Genomic DNA, 21,059 nt, shown 5'->3' with positions numbered 1-21,059 from the left:
AGGTGGCCGAAGGCATATCCATGTTCATGTCTGTGTCCGTGTCGATCGATATAACTCGTGGCAGAACAGCTTGTATGAACGTTTCAGAAGGAAAGAAGGGTGGAAAACGTGGGAGACTACTCTTGTAGCGGAAATGAAGATGTCAGCCGTCAGCTGTCAGACCATACAAGATCGTGTTTTCTGGGTCTGAACCATCATTAAGAGAGTTGAGAAGCACGTCGGCCAAGATCGCCAGGCACCGTGATGCGCAGATGTGGTGCCGCCAGATGAGCAAGTTTGAGTCCATAGGCGCGCGCCGGCCCGCAACGCGGAGCGGATGGCATGCACGTAGAGCTAGATCCGACGTTGTCGCGACTGTACTTAGGGAGCTCGATTGCGCTGATTTGTTGGACCTTCTTGTCCTTCCAGTGTCCAGTCTCGAAGCCGATGAACAGTTGAACCTCTGGCGTGTTCACGACATGGGGTCAGTACATTCTGTCAGTAAGTGCTGTCAAACATTTTCCTGACGGAAAAGCAAATCGCGTATTTCTTGATCTTCATACTTACGACCATGTCCTACACTATACGTCTGTCTCTTTCGCGGCCCAAGATCCCAAAGTGGGTACGTAGACTGCAGAGGAGAACTCGGGACTGTTCCGACCAGACTACTGCAGTACAGACGTGTACAGAGCAGATCTGTATTTCCTCAGTACGTTGACAAGCTCTAATGTAGATCAGAGCGTCTAGAGCCCGACTTTAGTAAGAAGTTTTCCCAGGGCCCAGGTTCCGAAGCCTGTAGCCCCACTGATACTCCTTTACGACACACGTGTGAAGTGGGAGGGCACTCGCCGTCTTCGGGCACCATACTGTGATCCACTTCCTCTGAGTGGACCATTAACTCGGTGTTTCGATGGTCGTTCAACGGTGTTAAGGTCGGTCGGATGCGTTCACGGTCGTGTGATGGACGCTGTGGCCGCAATGTACCCTAACGGCAAGTGCCTGGCTTAGTGCACAGCCATACAGCCAAATGATGGCACGCCACATCGCGCGCGTGTTTGCGGCGTGTGCAGCCCCATCGGCGGTGGCTCCACCGGCGCGGTTTCACCTCGTGGCTCTGTGCGCGGAGATCGCGTGCTGACTATTCTGGAAGGCTGGAAGACTGACGACTGCAGAACACAGATTCGCAGTTCGTGTCATGTAGGAGAAGTATCCAGCGAGCTCGGACCGTCGCCTGGTCTGAAATGAACGTTGGCCGGGTGTGGAGTTAAAAGCAAGACGCACGTGCTTTGGAAGGTTGTTGGCCCAAAATGAAGCCAAGACAGGCGGGAGATGTGCATCGAAGGTTATTCACCAATTAAACACCGGCTGTAGCGTCCCCTGCCTTTCCCTTCTGGCAACGTGGTTCGAAAACGGCGAGATTCCAAGATTGAGATGTCCTCTTGCAGATGGACACGGCGACGGAGTCTTGGGCCGATGCATGTGAGATGCGCGTATATTGGGCGCTATGACATGGAACGCGTCGAGTGATGATGATACCAACACTCGAGGCCAGGGCCATGCTGGTGATGATACGAAGCCTGTGCCCCGAGCGCCCTGCATGCACGGCTGCTACCGAACGGTGCGGCGAAGGTTATCAACATTGCGCAGTCGAAACTTTTGTTTGCTGTACATAATTTCTTCTTGCACGCGACCGTCTGCCCTAGACTACTACAGCCACATTGTAATCACCCTCGCCCTGCTTCAACGTCGGACGTGCCCCGCTTACCATAATAAGGTTTTGGACATATCCCCAGATTTCCTTCGGTAATCTCATCAGGGGCACCTTGAGCAGCGCGCCCTCCAACACCCGTATCTGAAACTCTCTGGAAGAGCTCCCCCGAAACACATCCTACCGTCGACTGCTCGTGATGCTCTGTCGCCGACTCCCCCCAATATAGCCCGACACGTCTGGTGCCATGCCGAGCTGGAGACCGCTCCCGCGCATCGCGTTCGCAATATGCATATACCCCTTCCAGCCCTCGTCGCCCGCCGACCTGCCCCTCGAGATCGGTGACGAGCTGTACATCATTGAGCAGGGCGGCCAGGATGCATCATGGTATCGAGGATATCTGGTTGCGCCGCCCTCGCTGCTGGCTGGCCTGACGAGCGTGAAGGGCCAGACACTCGAGGCACGCGTCTTCTCTGGCATATTCCCGCGATCGTGCGTCGAGGTGCGTGAAGTCCTGGGCGAGAGCAAAGACACGGCGAACCAGGACGCTGGTCACGACTCGGGTCGTGGCAGCCACTACGCGCATCCGACCAACGGCATCGTCACGCCCACCGAAAGCACACGTGCGACCTCTCCCTCTGCCAAAGGCTCTGGCCCGAATGCGCGACGAGCCTCCAAGACGGATGCCGTCTCTGCGCTGCCCTCGTCCCTGGCCCGCCCACTCTCACGCCACAGGTCTGCCCGAAAGCGCGCAGGCAGCACCCACTCGCAGTGGACCTCGCGCGAAGAGCATCTGCAGCAATTGATGCTCCCGCTCTCGCCCATATCCGACCCGACCGCCCCACGACCGCCCGCGCCAGTACCGATGCTGAAGATTGGCGACGAGACACCCACCTCCGCCCAGGAGCCATTGGTTGACGAGATCGCCTCCTGCCTTCGCGAATGGCACTCCACAAAGGTGCACGAGCTGCTACTGGCACGCAAGTATGGCTCGTTGGACAAGATGTCACGGCTAGTGAACCGCCTGGACACGGCGCGCCGCCAGCTGTTGCACAAGGTTCTCACGGCCAAGGAGCTGGAAAAGGTACGCGAGGCGACCGTCTGGGATCTTGTGGCAGGCAATAAGATGCTCTGCGGAGACGTCATCGTACGGAGCCCCTCGCAGCGCGGCCGCATCCTGACGGGCGACGACTCGGCCATCGAAGTCACAAAACTGCAGTCGATGATGAGCCTACTGGACAGCCGACCAACAGCCCATGTCGACGAGCACAACCTGAACCATTTGTTCGTCAGTCTGAAACATGTGACGGGAGACGTCGTCAATGGCGCGGCTCAAATCAGCATGTACCTGTGTCTGAAGACGCCGGGAGCAGCGCCACAGCCACTCTCCGAGGCGTATTCATTCGACTTGACTGGACGAGATGGATCAGCCGTGTCCCTGAGCAACGACAAACTTCGCGCACTGCTTGTGGATCTCAGCCTGACCGATATTGGTGAGGGCGCAGGATCCGGCACTACTCTGTATCTTGTCTTCAGGCTGATGACAAACGAGCCACTTCGCTCGCCGGCTGCAGCCGAGAAGGCAGGCACGGGCAAGGAAACACCGCCGGGCAAGGGGTCGGTGCAGCCTTCCCAGCAGGGCAGCATCAAGGGTGGAAGGCGCAGCGTCATGTTCGGCTCCAAGAGGAAGGAGTCAACAAACTCGCGACACACCGAATCACGAAACACAGATTCTTCGGATGAACGCCATCGCCCGAGCCTCGAACAGTCCCGATCACAGACACAGACGTCTGATGCGAGACCAGGCTCTTCCGCAACTGCAAGCACGCGAGCCCGCGCTCTCTCAAGAGACCAGAAGACGCTGAAGAGATCCGTCGCAGTTGGTGTGGTGTCTGTGAACCAGATACTGCAAGCCCGGTCAGAGGCCGATCAGACCGTCAGGATGTACAGCACAGCAACACCTGGAGAAGACATCTTGGATAGTGATGGCGGCTGGGACAGTGTATTGCCAGAAATATACCCAAGCGCCACCGGCAAATACAAGCTGAACGCGCCTATCAGTCGACTTACCATACACATGAAAGCCTTCGTCCATGCAGACGCCGAGGGTCTCATCGCCAAGATCCCCACGATGCTGCACAACATTAGGCAGTGTCGCAAGATTGGTTTCTCTGGGGCTCCGACAAAGCCACGCAGCGACATCTACCTCACGCTCGTCGAGCCTTTCCTCCCGAAGAACGCATTCCTGGCCCACCCAAAGACCGGCACTGTCCCGCTAATCCAAACCTCTCAGATGACCAACCTCCAGCTTACCATTGAGGTCCGCAAGAGCTCTGGGGAGCGCATTGAGGGGTGCATCTACCCGTCAACTAACAGTGCAGGCCATACCGCATGGCGCACTACAGCAGCCCAGCGAGGCGAGGGATGGAACGCGACAGTCCGGCTTGCTATCGACCCCCAGGATGTTCCCGGGTCACACTTGGTTATGAGCATTGCCGATGCCCCCGGATTTCCATTTGCGCTTTGCTGGATGCCCCTCTGGAACCAGGATGCCTTCGCCCGCGATGGCGACCATGCTTTGACGCTGTACAGATACGACGAATACACCTCGGGCATGATCGCTGGAAAGGGAGCATATCTTGGCCTGCCTTGGAGTGCAAAGAAGAAGGATGACCATGTCATGGGTCCAATGGCATCTGTCCACGTCAAGACGTTCCTTTGCAGTACCCGATACTCCCAAGATCCGACCATACTCGGTCTCATCAAATGGCAGGAACAACCGCCAGGAGAGCTTGTAGGATTGTTGCGCCGTTTCAACTTCGTTCCGGAGATTGAGATCGTCAAGCTGTTGAGCGAGGTGTTCGACGCCCTGTTCGCTATACAAAGCCATTACGCCGGAAGCGATGAGTACGAGGATCTAGTGTTCAATGCTGTTGTGATTGTACTGGGCATAGTGCACGACAGACGCTTCAACCTTGAGCCATTGGTGGATCAGTATGCGCGGACCAAATCATTCCACTCTCTTGTTACCTCATGTCTCATGCAAAGTTTGGGCCGACTGCTCGCCAAGCCTACAGATTCCGAGAGCTCTCGACGGCTGCGCGCAACTTTCAAGGTCGGCAACCTTATCATGAAGTTCTTGGTCAATGCGCGAGAAAAGCAGAAGGTTAAGGAAGAGAGTATTGGCATCAAAGACCGGACTCAGTTCAGCAAGGAGATGAGGGTACTCTTCACCTCGTTAGAGGCTCTCATGGGAAACCCATCGCCCGTCCTTATCGGTACCAAGACTCTCCTTGTACAGAACTTGCATTCATGGCTTCCGGAGCTCGAGGGATGCATGCCAGCTACTGAGGTCTTCAAACTGACGGCGGGCTTCCTGGATTCTTGCTCAAATGTGCAGGGAAAGCTCATTCTGTACAAGCTTCTCCTGATCCACCATCTCTCCAGTCTACAGATATTCAAATCTCCAGAAGTACGTCGCATGCTTCTGACAAGCACTGTCCAGTGGTTAGCCCCGTACTGGGGTCGAGTGGAGACCGTCACCGATCAATGGAAGGACCAAGTCCGTCTCTGCTGTTCCGTCGTTGCGTCGCAAGTCGAAGAGCTAGGAAAAGAAGCATGTGAATACATGCCAAAGCTTGTGGACTCATACCGCGCCATTCAGGCAACCCCTCGACCAGCCAAGAAGACACTCTCGCTTCTCTTCCCAACAAGCTATCCATTCCAATCGCGGGCTGCGACTGCTGAAACTCCATTCGATGAAGCACTGGCGGAGATATCAGCAGTACTTGCGGCGATGTCTAGCCTTCCCACGCTTTTGCACCCGGAATTACCCAAGGAGGAAACAGCAGAATTTCTCTTCTCGGTACTGCAAGTCTACATCTCTATTCTGGATTGCGAAGCCTACCCTAGCTCGTGGTTCAGTGTGCACATCTATCACCACAAGGCTACCATGCGCGCATTGGAGAAATTGTTCAATATCCTACACGACTCTTTCCTCCCTCTTCCCGACGAGGCAGACAGCTTCAACACAGAGCTGTGGCGAGCCTTCTTTGACGCGTTATTGAAACTTGTCGGTAGCGACGCCCTTGCATTGGAGACCTTCCCGGAGCAGAAGCGACGCGCCGTGTGGAAAATCGCTGGCGATGTACGCGAACATGGCGCAGATCTGCTACAACGCAGTTGGGAAGCGATTGGCTGGGAGGCTAGCGCAGAGGACAAGGGCCAGTACGGGTTGGAGAAGATGGGCGGCTTCCAAGTGCAATATGTGCCAGGCCTCGTCGCACCCATTGTTGAACTCTGCCTCAGCGTGCATGAGGGTCTCCGCAGTGTAGCCATCGAGGTTCTACAAACGATGATCATCAGCGAGTGGACGCTGAGCGAAGATCTCGCTCTCATACAAGCGGAGATGATCGACTGTCTGGACAACCTCTTCAAGACTAAACATCTGACAGAGGCGGTTCTGCAAAAGCACTTTATCCAGGAGCTGGTAGAATTGTTCGAGCCTCTTGCCCAGGATCCGGAAGAACCGTTACTCGCCGCTTTGAAGGACCTTATCTCGACCATCGATGAACTCCTGGACCTCCTGGTTGCTGTGCATAGCACGGACGCGGCTGGCGAAGTCTTCCATATCATGGACACTCTTCATCTTATGGAGTTCCTGAAAGACATGCAAAAGGAAGACATCTACATCCGCTATGTGCACCAATTAGTGCAACTGCAAGTGGATGCAGGAAACTACACCGAGGCAGGTCTTGCGCTCAGACTGCACGCCGAGCTCTACGAATGGGATCCGAACTCGACCACGGATCCGCTCACCGACCCCAGCATGCCGCCACAGCCTGCGTTCGAGCGGAAAGAACAGCTCTACTTCCAGATGATCGATCACTACGAGACTGGACAGTCATGGAACAATGCGTTGGCCGCCTACACGGAGCTTGCAGCGCAATACGAGCACAATGTATTCGACTTTGCCAAGTTGGCCAGGACACAGCATGCTATGGCGAAGATCCACGAGAACATTGCAAAGGGCGAGCGCTCCAACCCGCGTTACTTCCGCGTGGTATACAAGGGTTTGGGCTTCCCACCAGGCCTTCGGGACAAGCAGTTCATCTTCGAAGGTTCCGCTAACGACCGGTTGGCATCTTTCACGGACCGAATGCAACAACAACACCCTTCGGCACAAATCGTGAACCCCGGTGACGGGCAAGACCTGGAGGGGCAGTACCTGCAGATCTACCCCGTAAGCCCACAGAAGGACCTGACTCATCCGATCTATCAACGAGCCAAGGTCTCCCAGTCGGTCAAGGACTACTACCTGCTGTCTCGCCCATCGCACTTCACATCAGCCTCTCGCCGGTCACCATCCACTGTCAATGCCAGGGACGCCGGCGCGGAGAAGACTCTTTACACGACAGCGGAGAACTTCCCTACAATCCTGCGGAGGAGCGAGATTGTAGCGGTTGGTACAGTAATGCTCACACCCCTACAAATGGCCATTGAGCGAACATCACGCAAGACCGGGGAGCTGCTTGCTATTGAGAAACGAATTACCGATGGTGACGACACAACATTCAACACACTGACGCAAGAACTCATGTACGCCGTGGACACGAACTCGAAAGATTGCGTTGCAAACTACCATGACTTGCTTCCACCCTCGGATGCACAAGATGATGAGGAAGACGATGATGAGAAGCAACAGCCGAACCCGCTTGAGAACGGACTGCGGGTTGCACTGATTGACTACGCTCTGGTCATTCGTCGCTGCCTGTCGTTGTACGTGAGGCCTGCTCAGCAAGCCACGAAGTCAGATCTCACGCAGCGTATGTACTGTCTTCACTACACTTTGATTGGTAACTAACCATGTTAGGCTTCGAATCGGCCTTCTTCCGCGAACTATCCACGCTTTTGCCACCGAACATGGCCCCGACGTTACGTTCGCCCACTGGGTCATGGCTTGCAGCGGCCACCTCTCGCTCCCAGGTCGCCAGCCCAACGCCAGACCAAAGTCAAGTCAACGGTGACAGGGGTGCCTCGCCCGCACTCAACGGTCGGGCTTCACGACAAGACAAGAAGCGACTGAGTCTAGCCTTCTTGACAAAGGAGTTCCTCATGGGTGAACCCGAGAAGGAGAAGGAAAAAGAGAAGGAAGCAAAGGCTGAAAAGCCATCGGTGGATGATGACACTTCGACGACAGTGTCATCACGAAGTCGCAGCAAGGAGACGCATACCAGGAATCGTCTGAGCTTAAGTTTCCTCAACCATACGCCAAGCTCGCCACAACCAGAGGCGTTACCGAGCTTCCCCAGCCAGTCTACGCCCAATCGAAGCGAAGGCAGTCTCCAGCGACAGCCTAGCCTGAAGCGGCCAGAGACGATCAAGAGTCAGAAGAGCGACAAGTCGCTGTCGTCACGGACCGACAGCGTAAAGAAGAGGCTCAGCTTCATGAACATCTCGAAGAAGAGCAGCAAGAGCAGTGTGCGGGGACGCGTGGATGATACCCTGGTGGAGGAGTAGAGGTCTATTTTCTTTGTTTAATTACTTTTGCACATGACGCTTGTCTTGTATTCGCGGCAGCCTGCGCGTTGTCTAATGCTTTGGATTCAATAGAGTTGGGACTATAGGGGGCCGACCGGCGATTTGAAGGGTTCGATGGGCACATTCGTATGGGATACCTGCGAGGCACGCATGTTTTGTACAAGGAGGGGCGATGTTTTTGTTATACCCTAGTTGTCTTCGTGTGCGGATTAGCGCATGATACCTTGCGAAAAGCCAGCGATTGCAATATACACTTGAATCGACACGATGTCTCTGACGTGGGTGCTGGGTGCAGTGAGTGAAGGCGGTGGAGCCGGTGGGGTCTGGGGCCCGTGCGGGCTATCGATAGCGTGCGGCAAGATCCCTGCCATGTCAAAAAGTTTCGAGGCCGAAAATGTGAAATGTCGCAGCGCAGCGCAGTCAACTAGAAACAACAACCAAGTCATGTCGCTCGAGGAGAGACTGACCAAGATCCGGGACAGCCCGAAGCTGCAGGGCCAGCAGCACGTATGTCGCGCTTTCCCTTCCCTGCGCCGTTGTAGCCTAACCATTCCAGACGCATGTGCTGCTCTCGGCCATTGAAGACACGCTCCGCCAGCAGAAGTCAGAGTTCACCCCGACGGCCTACTTTGCCGCCCTGCTGTCGCTGCTGGGCCGCCAGATCACCGAGCAGGGCATCGCCAACAAGGAAACCGCGACTGCCACTATCTACCTCCTCGACCTCGTCACCCCCAACGTCCCCGCCCCGCTGCTGCGAAGCAAGTTCACCGACATCCTCACCAACCTCGCCCCCGCCCTCACAGCCCAGGACGCCGATGCGCCGCTCATCCGGTCCTCGATAGGATGTCTAGAGTCGTTGCTGGTCGTGCAGGATGCGCGCGCCTGGGAGCTGCCGCAGACGACCATCAGCCCGCGCAGAGCGGTCGCGGGTCTGCTGCAAATCTCCGTCGACCACAGGCCGAAAGTGCGGAAGAGGGCGCAAGAAGCATTGAAGAAGGTGCTGGCGAACCCGCCGCCGAGCCCTGCGCTGGACCACCCGGCAGCCGACATGTGCGCTGAGACAGCCCAGAAGATGCTCAAGGACATCGCAGCAGAGGCGGCCGCCAAGGCGCGGAAACACAAGGGAAAGAAGGACGTGGACAACAAGGACCCCGACCTGATCCACGCGCTGCAGCTCATCAAGACGATTGCGACGTCGTCTGGTGGCTGGCCGAGCAGCAAGATCGACGTGCTGTGCGAGCTGTTGCTGAACATCTCCAAGTCGACCAACGAGTTCTTGACCATGGCCGCTTTCGAGATTTTCGAGGTCATCTTCGCCGGCATGGCCGACGAACTGGCTTCTGCTAAGCTTCCCAGACTACTCGAGGTCATCTCCGAACTACAGCCCTCCAAGAACGACTCACAGCTGCTTCCCCCGTGGATAGCAGTCATCTCGCGCGGATACGAAGTCTCGGCGCAAATCGAACCAGAGGAAACATTCATGAAGCTGCCCGACCTCTTCACTATGATCGCCGAGTTCCTCACATCTTCGTCGCACAACATCCGCATTTCCGCCTCCGAATGCCTCATCTCCTTCCTCGTAAACCTCGTACCCGACAGCGTCGTCCTCGAGCCCTCTGTATACGACGAGAAGACACTTGAGAAGGTGGCCAAGATTGCGCAAGATCTGTTGAGCGTCAAATACCAGGCGGCGTGGATGGAGGTCTTCAGCGTGCTATCTGCCATGTTCGAGACTCTCAGGTGGCGCTCAGATCCCATTCTGAAGCCTGTGTTGAAGGTGGTTGGAGATTTGAGGGGTAATGACAGCTTTGCAGGCAAGAAGGAGGCGGATTCAGTCATCTCAAGAGCCATTAGCGCAATGGGTCCTGATGTTGTATTGGACATTCTTCCTTTGAACCTACCGCGCCCACCCCCAGGACAAACCGGAAGAGTTTGGATGCTGCCGCTTCTCCGCGATTCAGTCCATAACACCAAGCTGGCACATTTCAGGACCGAGATGGTGCCATTGAGTGAGGAACTATACCAGAAGGTTATTGATCACGGCGAGAAAGAGAAGACAATGGAGATCAAAGTGTTCGAGACAGTTGTACAGCAGATTTGGTCGATTCTTCCCGGATACTGCGACCTGCCTTTGGACCTGGTTGAGGCTTTCGACCAGAGCTTCTGCGAGATGCTAGCAAACTTGCTCTACGGTCAGGCTGATCTACGAACGGACGTCTGCCGGGCACTCCAGAACTTGGTCGATAGCAACAAGGCGATTGTGGAGCTGGAGTCTGACGATGATCTGCTTGCGCAAGCCCGGATATCCAAGTCCGACGCAAAGAAGAACCTTGAGCATCTAGCCGGTTTCGCCAGCAACATGCTCGCAGTCTTGTTCAACGTCTACAGCCAGACTCTGCCACAGTATCGCGGCACTATCCTCCGGACCATCAACGCTTACCTGAGCATTATTCCTGAGCGCGAGCTCATGGAGACCTTTGAGCGAGTTGCATCTAACCTTGAGGCTTCTTTGCCCGAGCCTGGCTCGCAGACGCAGGCTGCTAAGCAGAAGCAGGAGACGGGCCCCAACAAGATGCCGCCAATGAGCCACACCCTGATGGATCTCATCATTACGATCGCCCTATACCTCCCACGTGATAGTTACCGCTCGCTCTTCCGCATGGCTGAGATCATGATCAACAGAGAGAACGAGCCCCAGCTGCAGAAGAAGGCATACAAGCTCATTCCTCGTCTTGCGGAGTCCGAGATGGGCAAGGAAGCTTTGAAGGAGCGCAACGGTGAATTGCAACAGTTGTTGCTAGGAAGCGCGGAGAAGGCTTCTGCTCCTGCGCGACGCGACAGACTCAACGCGCTATTCCAAGTCATCGAATCCCTCCCTCAGAGCGATCTGCATTTCATCCCCGCCATTCTCTCCGAGGTAGTAATTTCAGCCAAGGAGACGAACGAGAAGGCGCGAGAGGCAGCTTACAACCTGCTTGTCGCTATGGGTGAGAAGATGGCCGAAGGAGGTCAGGTTGTGCAAGCCAAGGTACCCAACATGCCCGCCGATGCGCCAACTGTTGAGGCCTCGCTTGAAGAGTACTTCACCATGGTGTCGGCTGGTCTGGCTGCTACTACACCTCATATGATCTCTGCATCCATCACCGCCGTCACTCGCATCCTCTACCAGTTCCACGCTCAGATCTCTAAGGAGTCCATCACCCAACTCTGCGACCTCATGGACATCTTCCTCCAGAACCCCAATCGCGAGATCGTACGCAGTGTTCTCGGCTTCGTCAAGGTCGAGGTTATCACGCTACCAGAATCGCTTGTACGACCACGTCTCAACACCTTGCTAAAGAGCCTTATGGTCTGGAGTCACGAACACAAGGCGCACTTCAAAGCCAAGGTCAAGCATATCGTCGAAAGAATGGTCCGGAAGTTTGGTGTAGAAGAAGTCGAGCGCGCCACACCTGCCGAAGACCGCAAGCTCATCACCAACATCCGTAAGACACGCGAACAGCGCAAGAAGAAGAAGCAACAAGCTACAGAGGATGGTGAAGAGGTCACCGAAAAGCGAAAGGGCAAGTTTGAGAGCGAGTACGACCAGGCTGTTTACGGTAGTGAAAGCGAAGAGAGCGACGGCGACTCTGAGGACGAATTCGTCAAGAGCCAGAGCAAGCAACAGCGGGGAGGCGCAAAGGGCGGTAACACATACATCATCGAAGACGAGGATGAGCCGCTTGATCTCCTCTCTAAGAACGCTCTTGGTAACATCTCCTCAACGAAACCCCTGCGCCAACGCAAACAGCCACAGAAGATGAACGCCCGCACAAACGAGGATGGCAAGCTCATCATTGGCGACGAGGACGAGGAAGCCCCGACAAAGGGCAAGAAGTCCAAGAAGCACGAAGTACCTGACGAAGACGTCCTCATGGACATCGACGACCAAAACACATCTCTCGAAGCCGGCATCAACGCCTACGTAGACGCCATCCGCGGTCGCGACACCGCCCAGCAAGGTCAGAAAGGCCGTCTCAAGTTCAGCAACAAGCGCACACACGAAGACGACGAAATGGACATGGATGACGACGGCGGCGAAGCTGATTGGCAAGAAGTGCGAAAGGCGAAATCCGGCTCTGGAATGGGTAGGGGTGGTGTGAAGAGCAGCGGCGCTGGCCAAAAGAGTCAGCGGCGTGGCCTAGGACAGGAACGCACAAGGGGCGGCAATGTCAGCGGTGGAGAAGGCAGGGGAGGCAAGGGAAGAGTCGAAAAGATGAGGAGTCCACGTGGTAGAGGCGGTGCTCGTGGTGGTGGTGGGTTTAGAGGGAGGGGCAACGGGCCCAGTGGGAAGTGGAGTGGGCCGAAGTAGGTGGGATGAGCAGATGCATTTACGGTAGTAGTATGGTAAAAAGGGAGAGGCGTTGAGGTGTCGTCACGTTGTTTTATGTAGTCTTGATATCCAAATGAATGTAGATATCCATTTCGCTGCTTCATCTCTTTTGGGAAACGACATGAACGTGTCCGGCACATCTTGCGGACGCACACAGACTCGGTCATCGGTGACATCGGAGTGCGAAACCATCGTCTTGCCGACATGTATGGAGCAGATCAAACGATGGCCCAACGACACCGAATGTAGCCCGTGTAAAGCATCGTGGATTGTTGTGCATGGAGTCGGCGGATCTTGTTGTGTTGCCGACTCGCAATAAAGTTGGGGACACGACAGGGTATATCATCGGTACACTCTCTCCACTTACCGAACCTCAACACGCTACCGCGGAGTCAGCACTATCATTGTGGTGAAAGCTAGCTACACTTGTCTCATTCTATCTCGCTTGAACACAAGCGCTTTGCCTTCCTGCTGAGCGTGGGTAAAGCATTGTGGAGAAGCGCTGTTATGACTTTGCGGTGGTTGGTGTGTGTCTTGCGTTGTATTCCCTTTCGGTGTGATCAGTCATCACATACTGGGATGTGCGTAGTATGCTTGCCGTATACACACCGCTGTCCGGGGTCGAGGTGGGAGGTATAGCGATGTCTGGGGATCTATCGGCAGATGTTGTTGTGGGGAAGGTATGTATGGTGGATCACACGATGGTGTTGGCTATGCTGTGATGGGGTATACCTAGGTAGAGATGGGTATGTACGAAGGAGAGATCTACATATGGGTAAATGTTTACCTGGTGGCAGTATAAAAGCTGACATACCGGCTTCTACTGGATATCTCTTGACATACTGCTGATCGGCTTACTGTTGTGCTTCATACACCGCTCTCGTCAAACCACAAACCTCTCAACGTCAATATCCAACATGGCGACGACAACCGCCCCAACCCTCTCCCGCAACGACTCCATCATGCCGCCTCCCTCTCCTCCCCTCAAACCAACAACCCAACAAACCAAACTCCCCCGCGTCTCCCTGCCTACCGGAGCACCAACACCCTACCTCCTCCCCTCCCACACAGGCGAACACCTGACCATCCCAGGCACAAAAGCCGTCTTCCGTATCCTCTGCTCGGCCGCCGAAACGAACAACGCCATGAGCGTCTTCGGCCAAGACGGCGTCCTATCCGACCCCCCAGGCTTCCACTACCACAACCACGCCCACGACGTCTTCATGTGCACAAAAGGACGTTTGAAGATCTGGGCTGGAGACAAATGCCGCATACTTTACCCAGGAGACTTTGCCTACGTGCCACCTGGTGTGGTGCACCAGCCGCAGTTACTGGATCAAGGACCTAATGAATCGATGGGTCTTGTGACACCGGGCGACTGGGTTGATTTCTTCCGGTTCGTGGGAGAAGACTATGGCGGTGTGCTGTGTGATGAGTTTGACGATAGGAATACGGGTGCTGTTTTTGGACCTAAGATACGCGAGATCAAAGAACGTTTCGATGTGGTTTTCCAACCGCAGTTCCAGGGCGCAGAGGTGGCGGACTTTGAGGAGAGTGAATGCGTGCTTCCAGAGGGCCAGGAAGCGTATTTTCTCAAAGCGAACACTGGGCCGTGTTTCTTATTGGAGGGTGTATTGTCTAGGCCGTTCATCACTATGAAGCAAAGTCAAGGGCCGTCGGGCAACTTTTCCATCACGAGTATTGAGTCTGGGAGCGAGTTGAAGAATTCGGTCTTGAGTAAGGGTTTTGTGTTCGAAAAGGTACATCAGGTGTACTATGTACTCGATGGGGCGCTTTCGCTCACGGCGGACGGCGAGGCAGGGCATTTGGTTCGGGCGGGTGAGACGGCATTTATACCAGCGGGGACGGAGGTGGCTGTGGAGTTTGTGGATCGCTATGTGAGGTTTTGGTCGTATGCTAGTGGTGATGGGCTGGAGAGGTTGATTGCAGAAGCTGGGGGCGCGTTCGAGGGGAAGGTGGTTCCGGATCAGACGAGGAGGGTGGATGTGGAGAAGGTGCGGGAGGTTGCGAAGAAGCTGAGTATGAAGATCAGTATTTAGCTTTTATCACAGTTTTGCATTATGTTTAAACCAGGAGTCTACATTGTCTGGATCTCTCGTTGAGATTCATTTTTACGACTATCATAGAATGCAGGGCACCTGTGCAGTCGTTTGTGTACGCGGCGGGAAGGACGCGGAAGGCGCGAACTTGCAGGTGGAAAGCGATCGGCGTGCCGATGCCCACCACGCGCCCTGCGTCATCGATCGTATGTGACGCGCCCGCGTTCTTCTCAGCTGGAAGGAATCCAGCGTTGCACACCACATGCACAGCCGAGCCACCACCCTTCGAAGAGCAACTGCAAGTATGCCGACCTATATACTCAAGAATTACGGAGTGTTGAGGCAAGAACTGCGACCCACTCTTGGGCAGGAACGAGCGTTTGAGAGTTTCACCGCCCGAGCCGTGTTGTCATCGAGCGTCAACGAAGATGGACTTTCTCTGATCCTCCTCGCTCTTTCGCATAACACACGTCAACATTCTTCTCCAGGGCCACGATGCCTTCGCGGTCGCAATGGGTTGCCTTGACAGCAATTATCGTGGCCGTAGTATCGATCGCGCAGAGCATATACCCGAATTCGGTTCTCTCTGCGCTCGGCCTGACCACATGCCCTTCATCATGCCGATCAAACATCGCAGTATCTCGATCCAAATCCCTTGGCAATGGCTGCGCCGATAAGCCTTACAGTTCGAGCTGGGATAGTTGGTTTCATCCTCAGCGAAGCGATGGCGCGGAGCTCGACCACGGCCTCGGTGCAGGAGCTGTGACAAAAGCTTGGAATATCTTGTACCATCTCGGCGGAAACGGGCCATGGGTGGAAAAGATCATCGATGTCGTTGACGGCGGTGTTGCTCCACCAGAGGAATGCGAGGTGGTGCAGGTTCACATGATGTCTAGGCATGCTGAGCGCTATCCTACGAAGAAAGCGGGTAGAAAGCAGAAAGCAGTCGTTCAGCGCATGAAAGACAGTAACAAGACTTTTGAGGGCAACTTGGCGTTCTTCAATGATTGGGAGCTCTTCTGGTCTTCAGACGATACCCAGCTGGAGCAATTGACAACTACTGGGCCTTTCGCGGGTATACTTTCCTCTTTCACCACCGGCATTCGTCTGCGTACACGTTACCAGCATCTTCTGGAACAAGCTGATTTGACTCCTTCCAATAAGCCTACTACATTCTGGGCCAGCGACTCAAACCGCGTCATCGAGACAGCTAAGCACTTCGCCGCAGGCTTCTTCGGCATCGACTATAGCACTAGCAATACAGCTACTCTTCAGGTCATATCCGAACATTCTTCGATTGGTGCAGATACTCTAACACCTGGACGAACATGCCTGGCCAACAAGAAAGACAAAGCAGAAGGCCAACAGAAGGGCTATCGTCTGATGCACGAGTACAGGGCCACATATATGCCGCCCATTCGCGAGCGACTACTCAGCCAGACAGGTATGAGCCTTGACGACCACGAGATCTACGCTATGCAGGAAATGTGTGGTTTCGAGACGACAGTACGAGGTCGCAGCGACTGGTGTGATGTCTTCACTCGAGACGAGTTCCTGAGCTTTGAATATGCTCGAGACATCCTACATTATTATCGCGCAGGCCCAGGTCAGAAGTACGCCACCAGTATGGGATGGTTGTGGCTGAATGCTACAACGAACCTGCTACTTGAGGGCCCAAGCGCTGGCCCATTATTCTTCAGCTTGTGAGTCTTTCCTCGAACTATGGAGGCTACAAACCATTGGGGTGAGCAACACTGACTCAAGATAAGCGTCCATGACGGCGATATAGCGCCGCTCATGACTGCGCTCGATGTTATCAATGACCGTGAACACCTTCCCGTCACTCACATCGCCCATGACCGCAAATGGCGAAAGTCTCAGGTGTCGCCGATGGGCGGCCGTATCATTTTCGAACTACTATCCTGCAAGACCAAACGCGAATCATCGCCTGAGAGGTTCGTCAGACTCAACATCAACGACGGCATTACCGCTATACCGGGCTGCGATAGTGGCCCTAGGAAGAGTTGTCCATTGGCAGATTTCGCCGAGAGGACAAAGAAGAAGGGAGAGGAAGCTGGGAACTTCAACGAGTTGTGTGGGCTGAGCGATGATGCTGCGGAACACATCACTTTCTTGCATCAATGACAGGCAGGGCGTAGTGCGACGTAGCATCCATGGTGCTATACAAGCACTTGGAGCCTATGAACTTGCTCCTCAATACTATCAATCATCTGAACTAAGCATACACGTAGCAGAACGGCCCTGCAATCGTGCTCATAGCGTCTTTGATGGTGATGTTCGGCGGACCGACATACCCCACGCTGAGCACATCATCAAGAGTGGCATTGCGGCTCGATGGGTTATTCAGAAAGGTCATAGTGCCCGCGATGCTGTTCTGCCGGCTTTTCAAATCGAGGTTCTGCCATGTCCACCAAACGCGATCGATCATGCCGTGGTGGAAGTAGAAGGCTGGGTCTGCTGGCGAGTTGAACCTGCGCCTCAGTCAGTACATGTCTTATGCTGCTAGCGATGGTGAGGCGGCGTGTAGCATACATATCCATTCCAGAGTCACCTCCGATCGTGTAATGTCCTCCATTGTGAACACCCATAACCCCTTGAGTGAAGTTCTGCATCTTGTTCTGGAAGCTGAGGATATCGGGGTAGTTCTTGATCAGGTCTACGACCATCTCATCTCGTGTCTCGTTCGACGCTTGTGTGCTGATATCGCGACTTAGGCAGCGAGGATTGTAGCCAAGGCCATCGGCTTGCGGGTTCGGTGGGGCGTCTTTGACTGTCGTTTGGATCGGACCTAGGTTGATCTTCCAACTACTTCAGTCAGCCAATTGCTGTTCTAATCCAACTCTGATCAACGTACTCTTTGAATGGCCCAGATTTGATGTAGCCTCCGCCGTTCGCTGAATGGAAAGTAACCATGCAGCGCGCTTCGTTGGGGATGCACCATGACCCTCGTCCAGCCACATATTCGCCGTCACCGGAAATACTGGTCTTGCTGCCGTCGAAGAGAGGTGATGAGAGCGGGTCTTTTGCCCACTTGGACCAGTTGTTGTATGGGAGATAGCCTTTATAGCCACACTCGTCGCGAAGAGCTTGTTCGTAGACCCAGATATAGTAGCGATGCCAACTCAGGAAGTTGCCCTGGTCTACGTTAGTCGACCTTAGCTGTTTATGCATTCTCAGCGTACCGTGCCATGAATGCTCATTGTTTGGAGAATGTGCGTGACGATGAAGTCGTCAAATCGGCTCTTTGCGCCCGAAGATATGGCCGCTGGGGTTTTCGCTGGCTTTTTGCCTAGGCATTTGACCGCATCGATATAGTTGAGCTTCTGATCCTCCGATAAAGTGGACCTGGATTTGCGTGAGTCGAGTTACCGCGAAGCGCGTGTGCCTTCTACTTACCATTCTCTTCGGACGGCAACATTGTCCAACGTGCATTTCGCTGCGTCTGGGTAGCCGTTTTGAGCCACGTTAGACGTAAGCTTCGCGAGCGCTTCAACAGCCAATGCATCGTTCTCTACAAGGCTGGCACCGACGCCACCATACAATATTGCCGTTGCCAAGGCCGAGACCTTCATGTTGACTGGAGAGGAACAGAAATGGGTAGTAGTGGATATGTTCTAATTGTAAATACTTATACATGCGTGCCGTGCCGTTTCCACTGTCTGTGGTTCAACATTTTGAATGCAGCTTTCGCCATGAAGGCTACTTCCATGCACGCATTCCTTACTTTAGCCGTTAGCTACTACGAAGGATGAGCCAAGCAGCAATAAACGACCACTCTCAACGGCGAGCCTAGTGCTTTGGTGGCGTTTTCTCGCGAACTATTCGAGGATGATAGCGCCTGCGGGTAGTCGGGTACAGGGGATGTCCCGTCGGTTGGCGTTGCGGGAGAGCAATATACAAACACGAGGTTCCAACGTTCGTAATGCTTTTCGAACGGATCACTTCATGCACTTGTCATGCCAGAATCCAGACCCATTCCTTATCACGCGTCTCGCGATCGCACAAGAGTCAGCAACGGAAATCCTGCAGAACCAGTGTGCTGCGCCGCAAGCATGCGAAATGCAAGCCAAGATCTGGGATTGCAGGACACGGCACCAATCTGCAGGGGACGCGGCAAATTGGAATTCCGGCAGGAAGCGACGAGCGCGCTCGTGGTAGGCATCCCGCTCTTAGAACGCGTGTCTCGAAGACATCATAGTTAGTCCAGTATGGAGTGCGAATCATAGATTGATGTGTGGCAGATCATCGGCTAAGTCGACGCGTCGTGAAGAGGAGCTGCCCAGGTGCTGATGGGGTCTTGGCATCATGTGACAGACCTGCCCGAACTCGTCATCGGATTCCGGCCTCTCTCATTCGACATAGGCACAACCATCACCACACTCAAGGTCGAAAATTTCAAGGGTTCACATGTAAATCGATTGCTGCCAGCAGCCACGCGGATATGCCAGCGAAGCTCTACCTAACAAAAGCGCCGCCTCCACTCGCGCCCAGCTGATTACCCGTCATCCAGCCACTCTCTGGCAAGCACGCGATACCGACGATACCTGCCACCTCTTCGAGCGTACCGGGCCTACCACCAATCTCGCCTGCCAATCTCAACATGTCCTCGCTGTCTACACCAGGTCTCTCTTTCGCCAACGGAATCAAAGCGTTGTACATCTTCAGCGCCTCTCTTGGCGCCTCAGGCAATCCGTTCAGAAGACCGGTGTCCATGGGACCAGGGCTCACGCTGTTCACAGTTGCGCGTTCAGCAAGTTCACGCGCCCACACACGCGTCATGGCCTCGATGGCTCCCTTGGTGCCAGCATAGGATGTCTGTTGGATCAGACCCCACGTCGTAGTCGCGGAGGAGATGTTGACGATCCTACCAGATCTGTCGTGAGGAAGGTAAGGAAACGCGGCTTTGATAAGCAGCGCAGGAGCTTTGCAGTTGATGTTGAATGTCTGGTCCCAGAGTTCTGGATCGAGCTCCTGGATGGGCTGCGCGTTCACGACAGCGGCATTGTTGATCAGGATGTCGATCTGGAACGAAGGGGTGGCCGCTGGGTTGGTGAAGTGAGCCTTTGCCGCATTGACAATGGTTTGCGGGGCGGAAGGGTCGAGGAGATCGGCGCGTACGGGGAGCGCGTTGATCTTGTAGGTCGTGGAGAGATGGTTTGCTAAGTCAGTCGCGATCTTATCGGACGCCGATGTTGCGTAGTTGATCACAACATTAGCTCCGCGCGAGGCGAAGTAGGTGGCAAGTGTGGCGCCGAAGCCTAGTTGCACGTCAGTTACTAATCAAGTGGAACGTCGTTACATCGCCATGGTCGAGGACTATGAGCTGGTGGCAAAACATACTTCGCGAAGAACCGGTAATAATGGCAAGTTTGCCTTCAAAGACTCTGGGTGCTGACATTTTGGAAATTGCTACGTGCTGAGGTATGTTGAAACCTGGGTAGGAGACCTGTACATGTATCTATGGAAGTAGTCGTGACAACGCCCACCGCTTGCACGGCAGAGGCGTCGCGGGGAACCCTTGACTATGTAAAACATCCAGGATCCGTCGAGGAATGTCTAGCGGTGGAGACCGTTATTTCGTGCTGTGGGTCTCGATATAAATCCTCCGAAGAAGCTCCATCTTGTGCCGACACATACACCGAGCATTGACAGACCGTATTCCTCACGCCATGTTATGAGGATAGTCATAACTGACACACATATAGTTGATATCCCCCTTTCTCTCCTTATACCAGATGTCCAAGTTCTTGGTTGATATCTAGGTGCTTTTGGACTACCTCATCTCTGGTCGAGATCCGAGTGTATGGATTCAATACGACACTCCTGCATGCTCCACGCCCCCGCACGCACAGTACGCGGCGATGTACCAATCCTTGTGCAGAAGAGGGTCTTGAAACAGGATTCGCGCGCAGACGTAGCAGGTTGTACTACTCCACCGCTTTGCACAAGACCGAGAGTCTGGACTCGAGCTTGGAGATATATCGGCGCATGTGAAGGTCATACGTAAGACTGTCTGCCATCTTTGCAACTATACCGAAGGACACAACAGTAATCACGATAGCCACCTAGGTACGCTAATGTCAACAGCGTTTGAGCGAACAGGCCTTCTGAAGCGGACATTAGCTTTACCGGAACATGCGATCCTTCCCAAGGGTCGTCGTCCCGCGCATCAACAGCTCCCAAGAGCATCGGACATATAACGAACCGGGAACTACTGCAGACGGGTAACAGTGCCGGCCCTAGCAAGCCTGTGCCGCTTCGCCTCCCCGTTACCGTTGTTAATCCTAAACTCGTACGGCTTCATCCGGGCGAACCCTACATGGTTGGCGCCGAGAGCTTTTGTGGCCTACGGATCGAGCTGGGATGGGAAAGAAGGCTC

At 54.5% G+C, this 21,059-nt stretch overlaps 6 protein-coding genes across 6 annotated transcripts; 4 read left to right on the top strand and 2 right to left on the bottom strand.

Moving 5' to 3' along the window:
- Positions 1-1,934: 1,934 nt before the first annotated feature.
- J4E79_002514 (uncharacterized protein) lies at positions 1,935-8,206 on the top strand (the record flags this gene model as incomplete). The annotated part of the gene is made up of 2 exons (XM_049351412.1): positions 1,935-7,512; positions 7,560-8,206. The coding sequence occupies 2 exons, from the start codon at positions 1,935-1,937 to the stop codon at positions 8,204-8,206; spliced, it is 6,225 nt and encodes a 2,074-aa protein (XP_049214050.1).
- A 465-nt stretch (positions 8,207-8,671) lies between these two features.
- J4E79_002513 (uncharacterized protein) lies at positions 8,672-12,578 on the top strand (the record flags this gene model as incomplete). Its single annotated transcript, XM_049351411.1, has 2 exons — positions 8,672-8,734; positions 8,784-12,578. The coding sequence occupies 2 exons, from the start codon at positions 8,672-8,674 to the stop codon at positions 12,576-12,578; spliced, it is 3,858 nt and encodes a 1,285-aa protein (XP_049214049.1).
- Positions 12,579-13,516: 938 nt separating this feature from the next.
- J4E79_002512 (uncharacterized protein) lies at positions 13,517-14,659 on the top strand (the record flags this gene model as incomplete). The annotated part of the gene is made up of 1 exon (XM_049351410.1): positions 13,517-14,659. One exon carries the CDS (start codon positions 13,517-13,519, stop codon positions 14,657-14,659), a length of 1,143 nt encoding a protein of 380 aa, XP_049214048.1.
- A 495-nt stretch (positions 14,660-15,154) lies between these two features.
- Positions 15,155-16,804, top strand: J4E79_002511 (uncharacterized protein; the record flags this gene model as incomplete). The annotated part of the gene is made up of 2 exons (XM_049351409.1): positions 15,155-16,362; positions 16,429-16,804. 2 exons carry the CDS (start codon positions 15,155-15,157, stop codon positions 16,802-16,804), a joined length of 1,584 nt encoding a protein of 527 aa, XP_049214047.1.
- Positions 16,805-16,895: 91 nt separating this feature from the next.
- J4E79_002510 (uncharacterized protein) lies at positions 16,896-18,252 on the bottom strand (the record flags this gene model as incomplete). The annotated part of the gene is made up of 5 exons (XM_049351408.1): positions 16,896-17,151; positions 17,213-17,485; positions 17,535-17,815; positions 17,863-18,025; positions 18,077-18,252. 5 exons carry the CDS (start codon positions 18,250-18,252, stop codon positions 16,896-16,898), a joined length of 1,149 nt encoding a protein of 382 aa, XP_049214046.1.
- An 883-nt stretch (positions 18,253-19,135) lies between these two features.
- Positions 19,136-20,078, bottom strand: J4E79_002509 (uncharacterized protein; the record flags this gene model as incomplete). The annotated part of the gene is made up of 2 exons (XM_049351407.1): positions 19,136-19,938; positions 20,021-20,078. The coding sequence occupies 2 exons, from the start codon at positions 20,076-20,078 to the stop codon at positions 19,136-19,138; spliced, it is 861 nt and encodes a 286-aa protein (XP_049214045.1).
- Positions 20,079-21,059: the final 981 nt, after the last annotated feature.

Source organism: Alternaria viburni (assembly GCF_023758015.1).
Source record: "Alternaria viburni strain BMP 2772 chromosome Unknown scaffold_4, whole genome shotgun sequence".
Classification (NCBI taxonomy): Eukaryota; Fungi; Ascomycota; class Dothideomycetes; order Pleosporales; family Pleosporaceae; genus Alternaria; species Alternaria viburni.
Note: the sequence above shows the minus strand (reverse complement) of the source record. Positions and strands in the feature narration are given on the sequence as shown.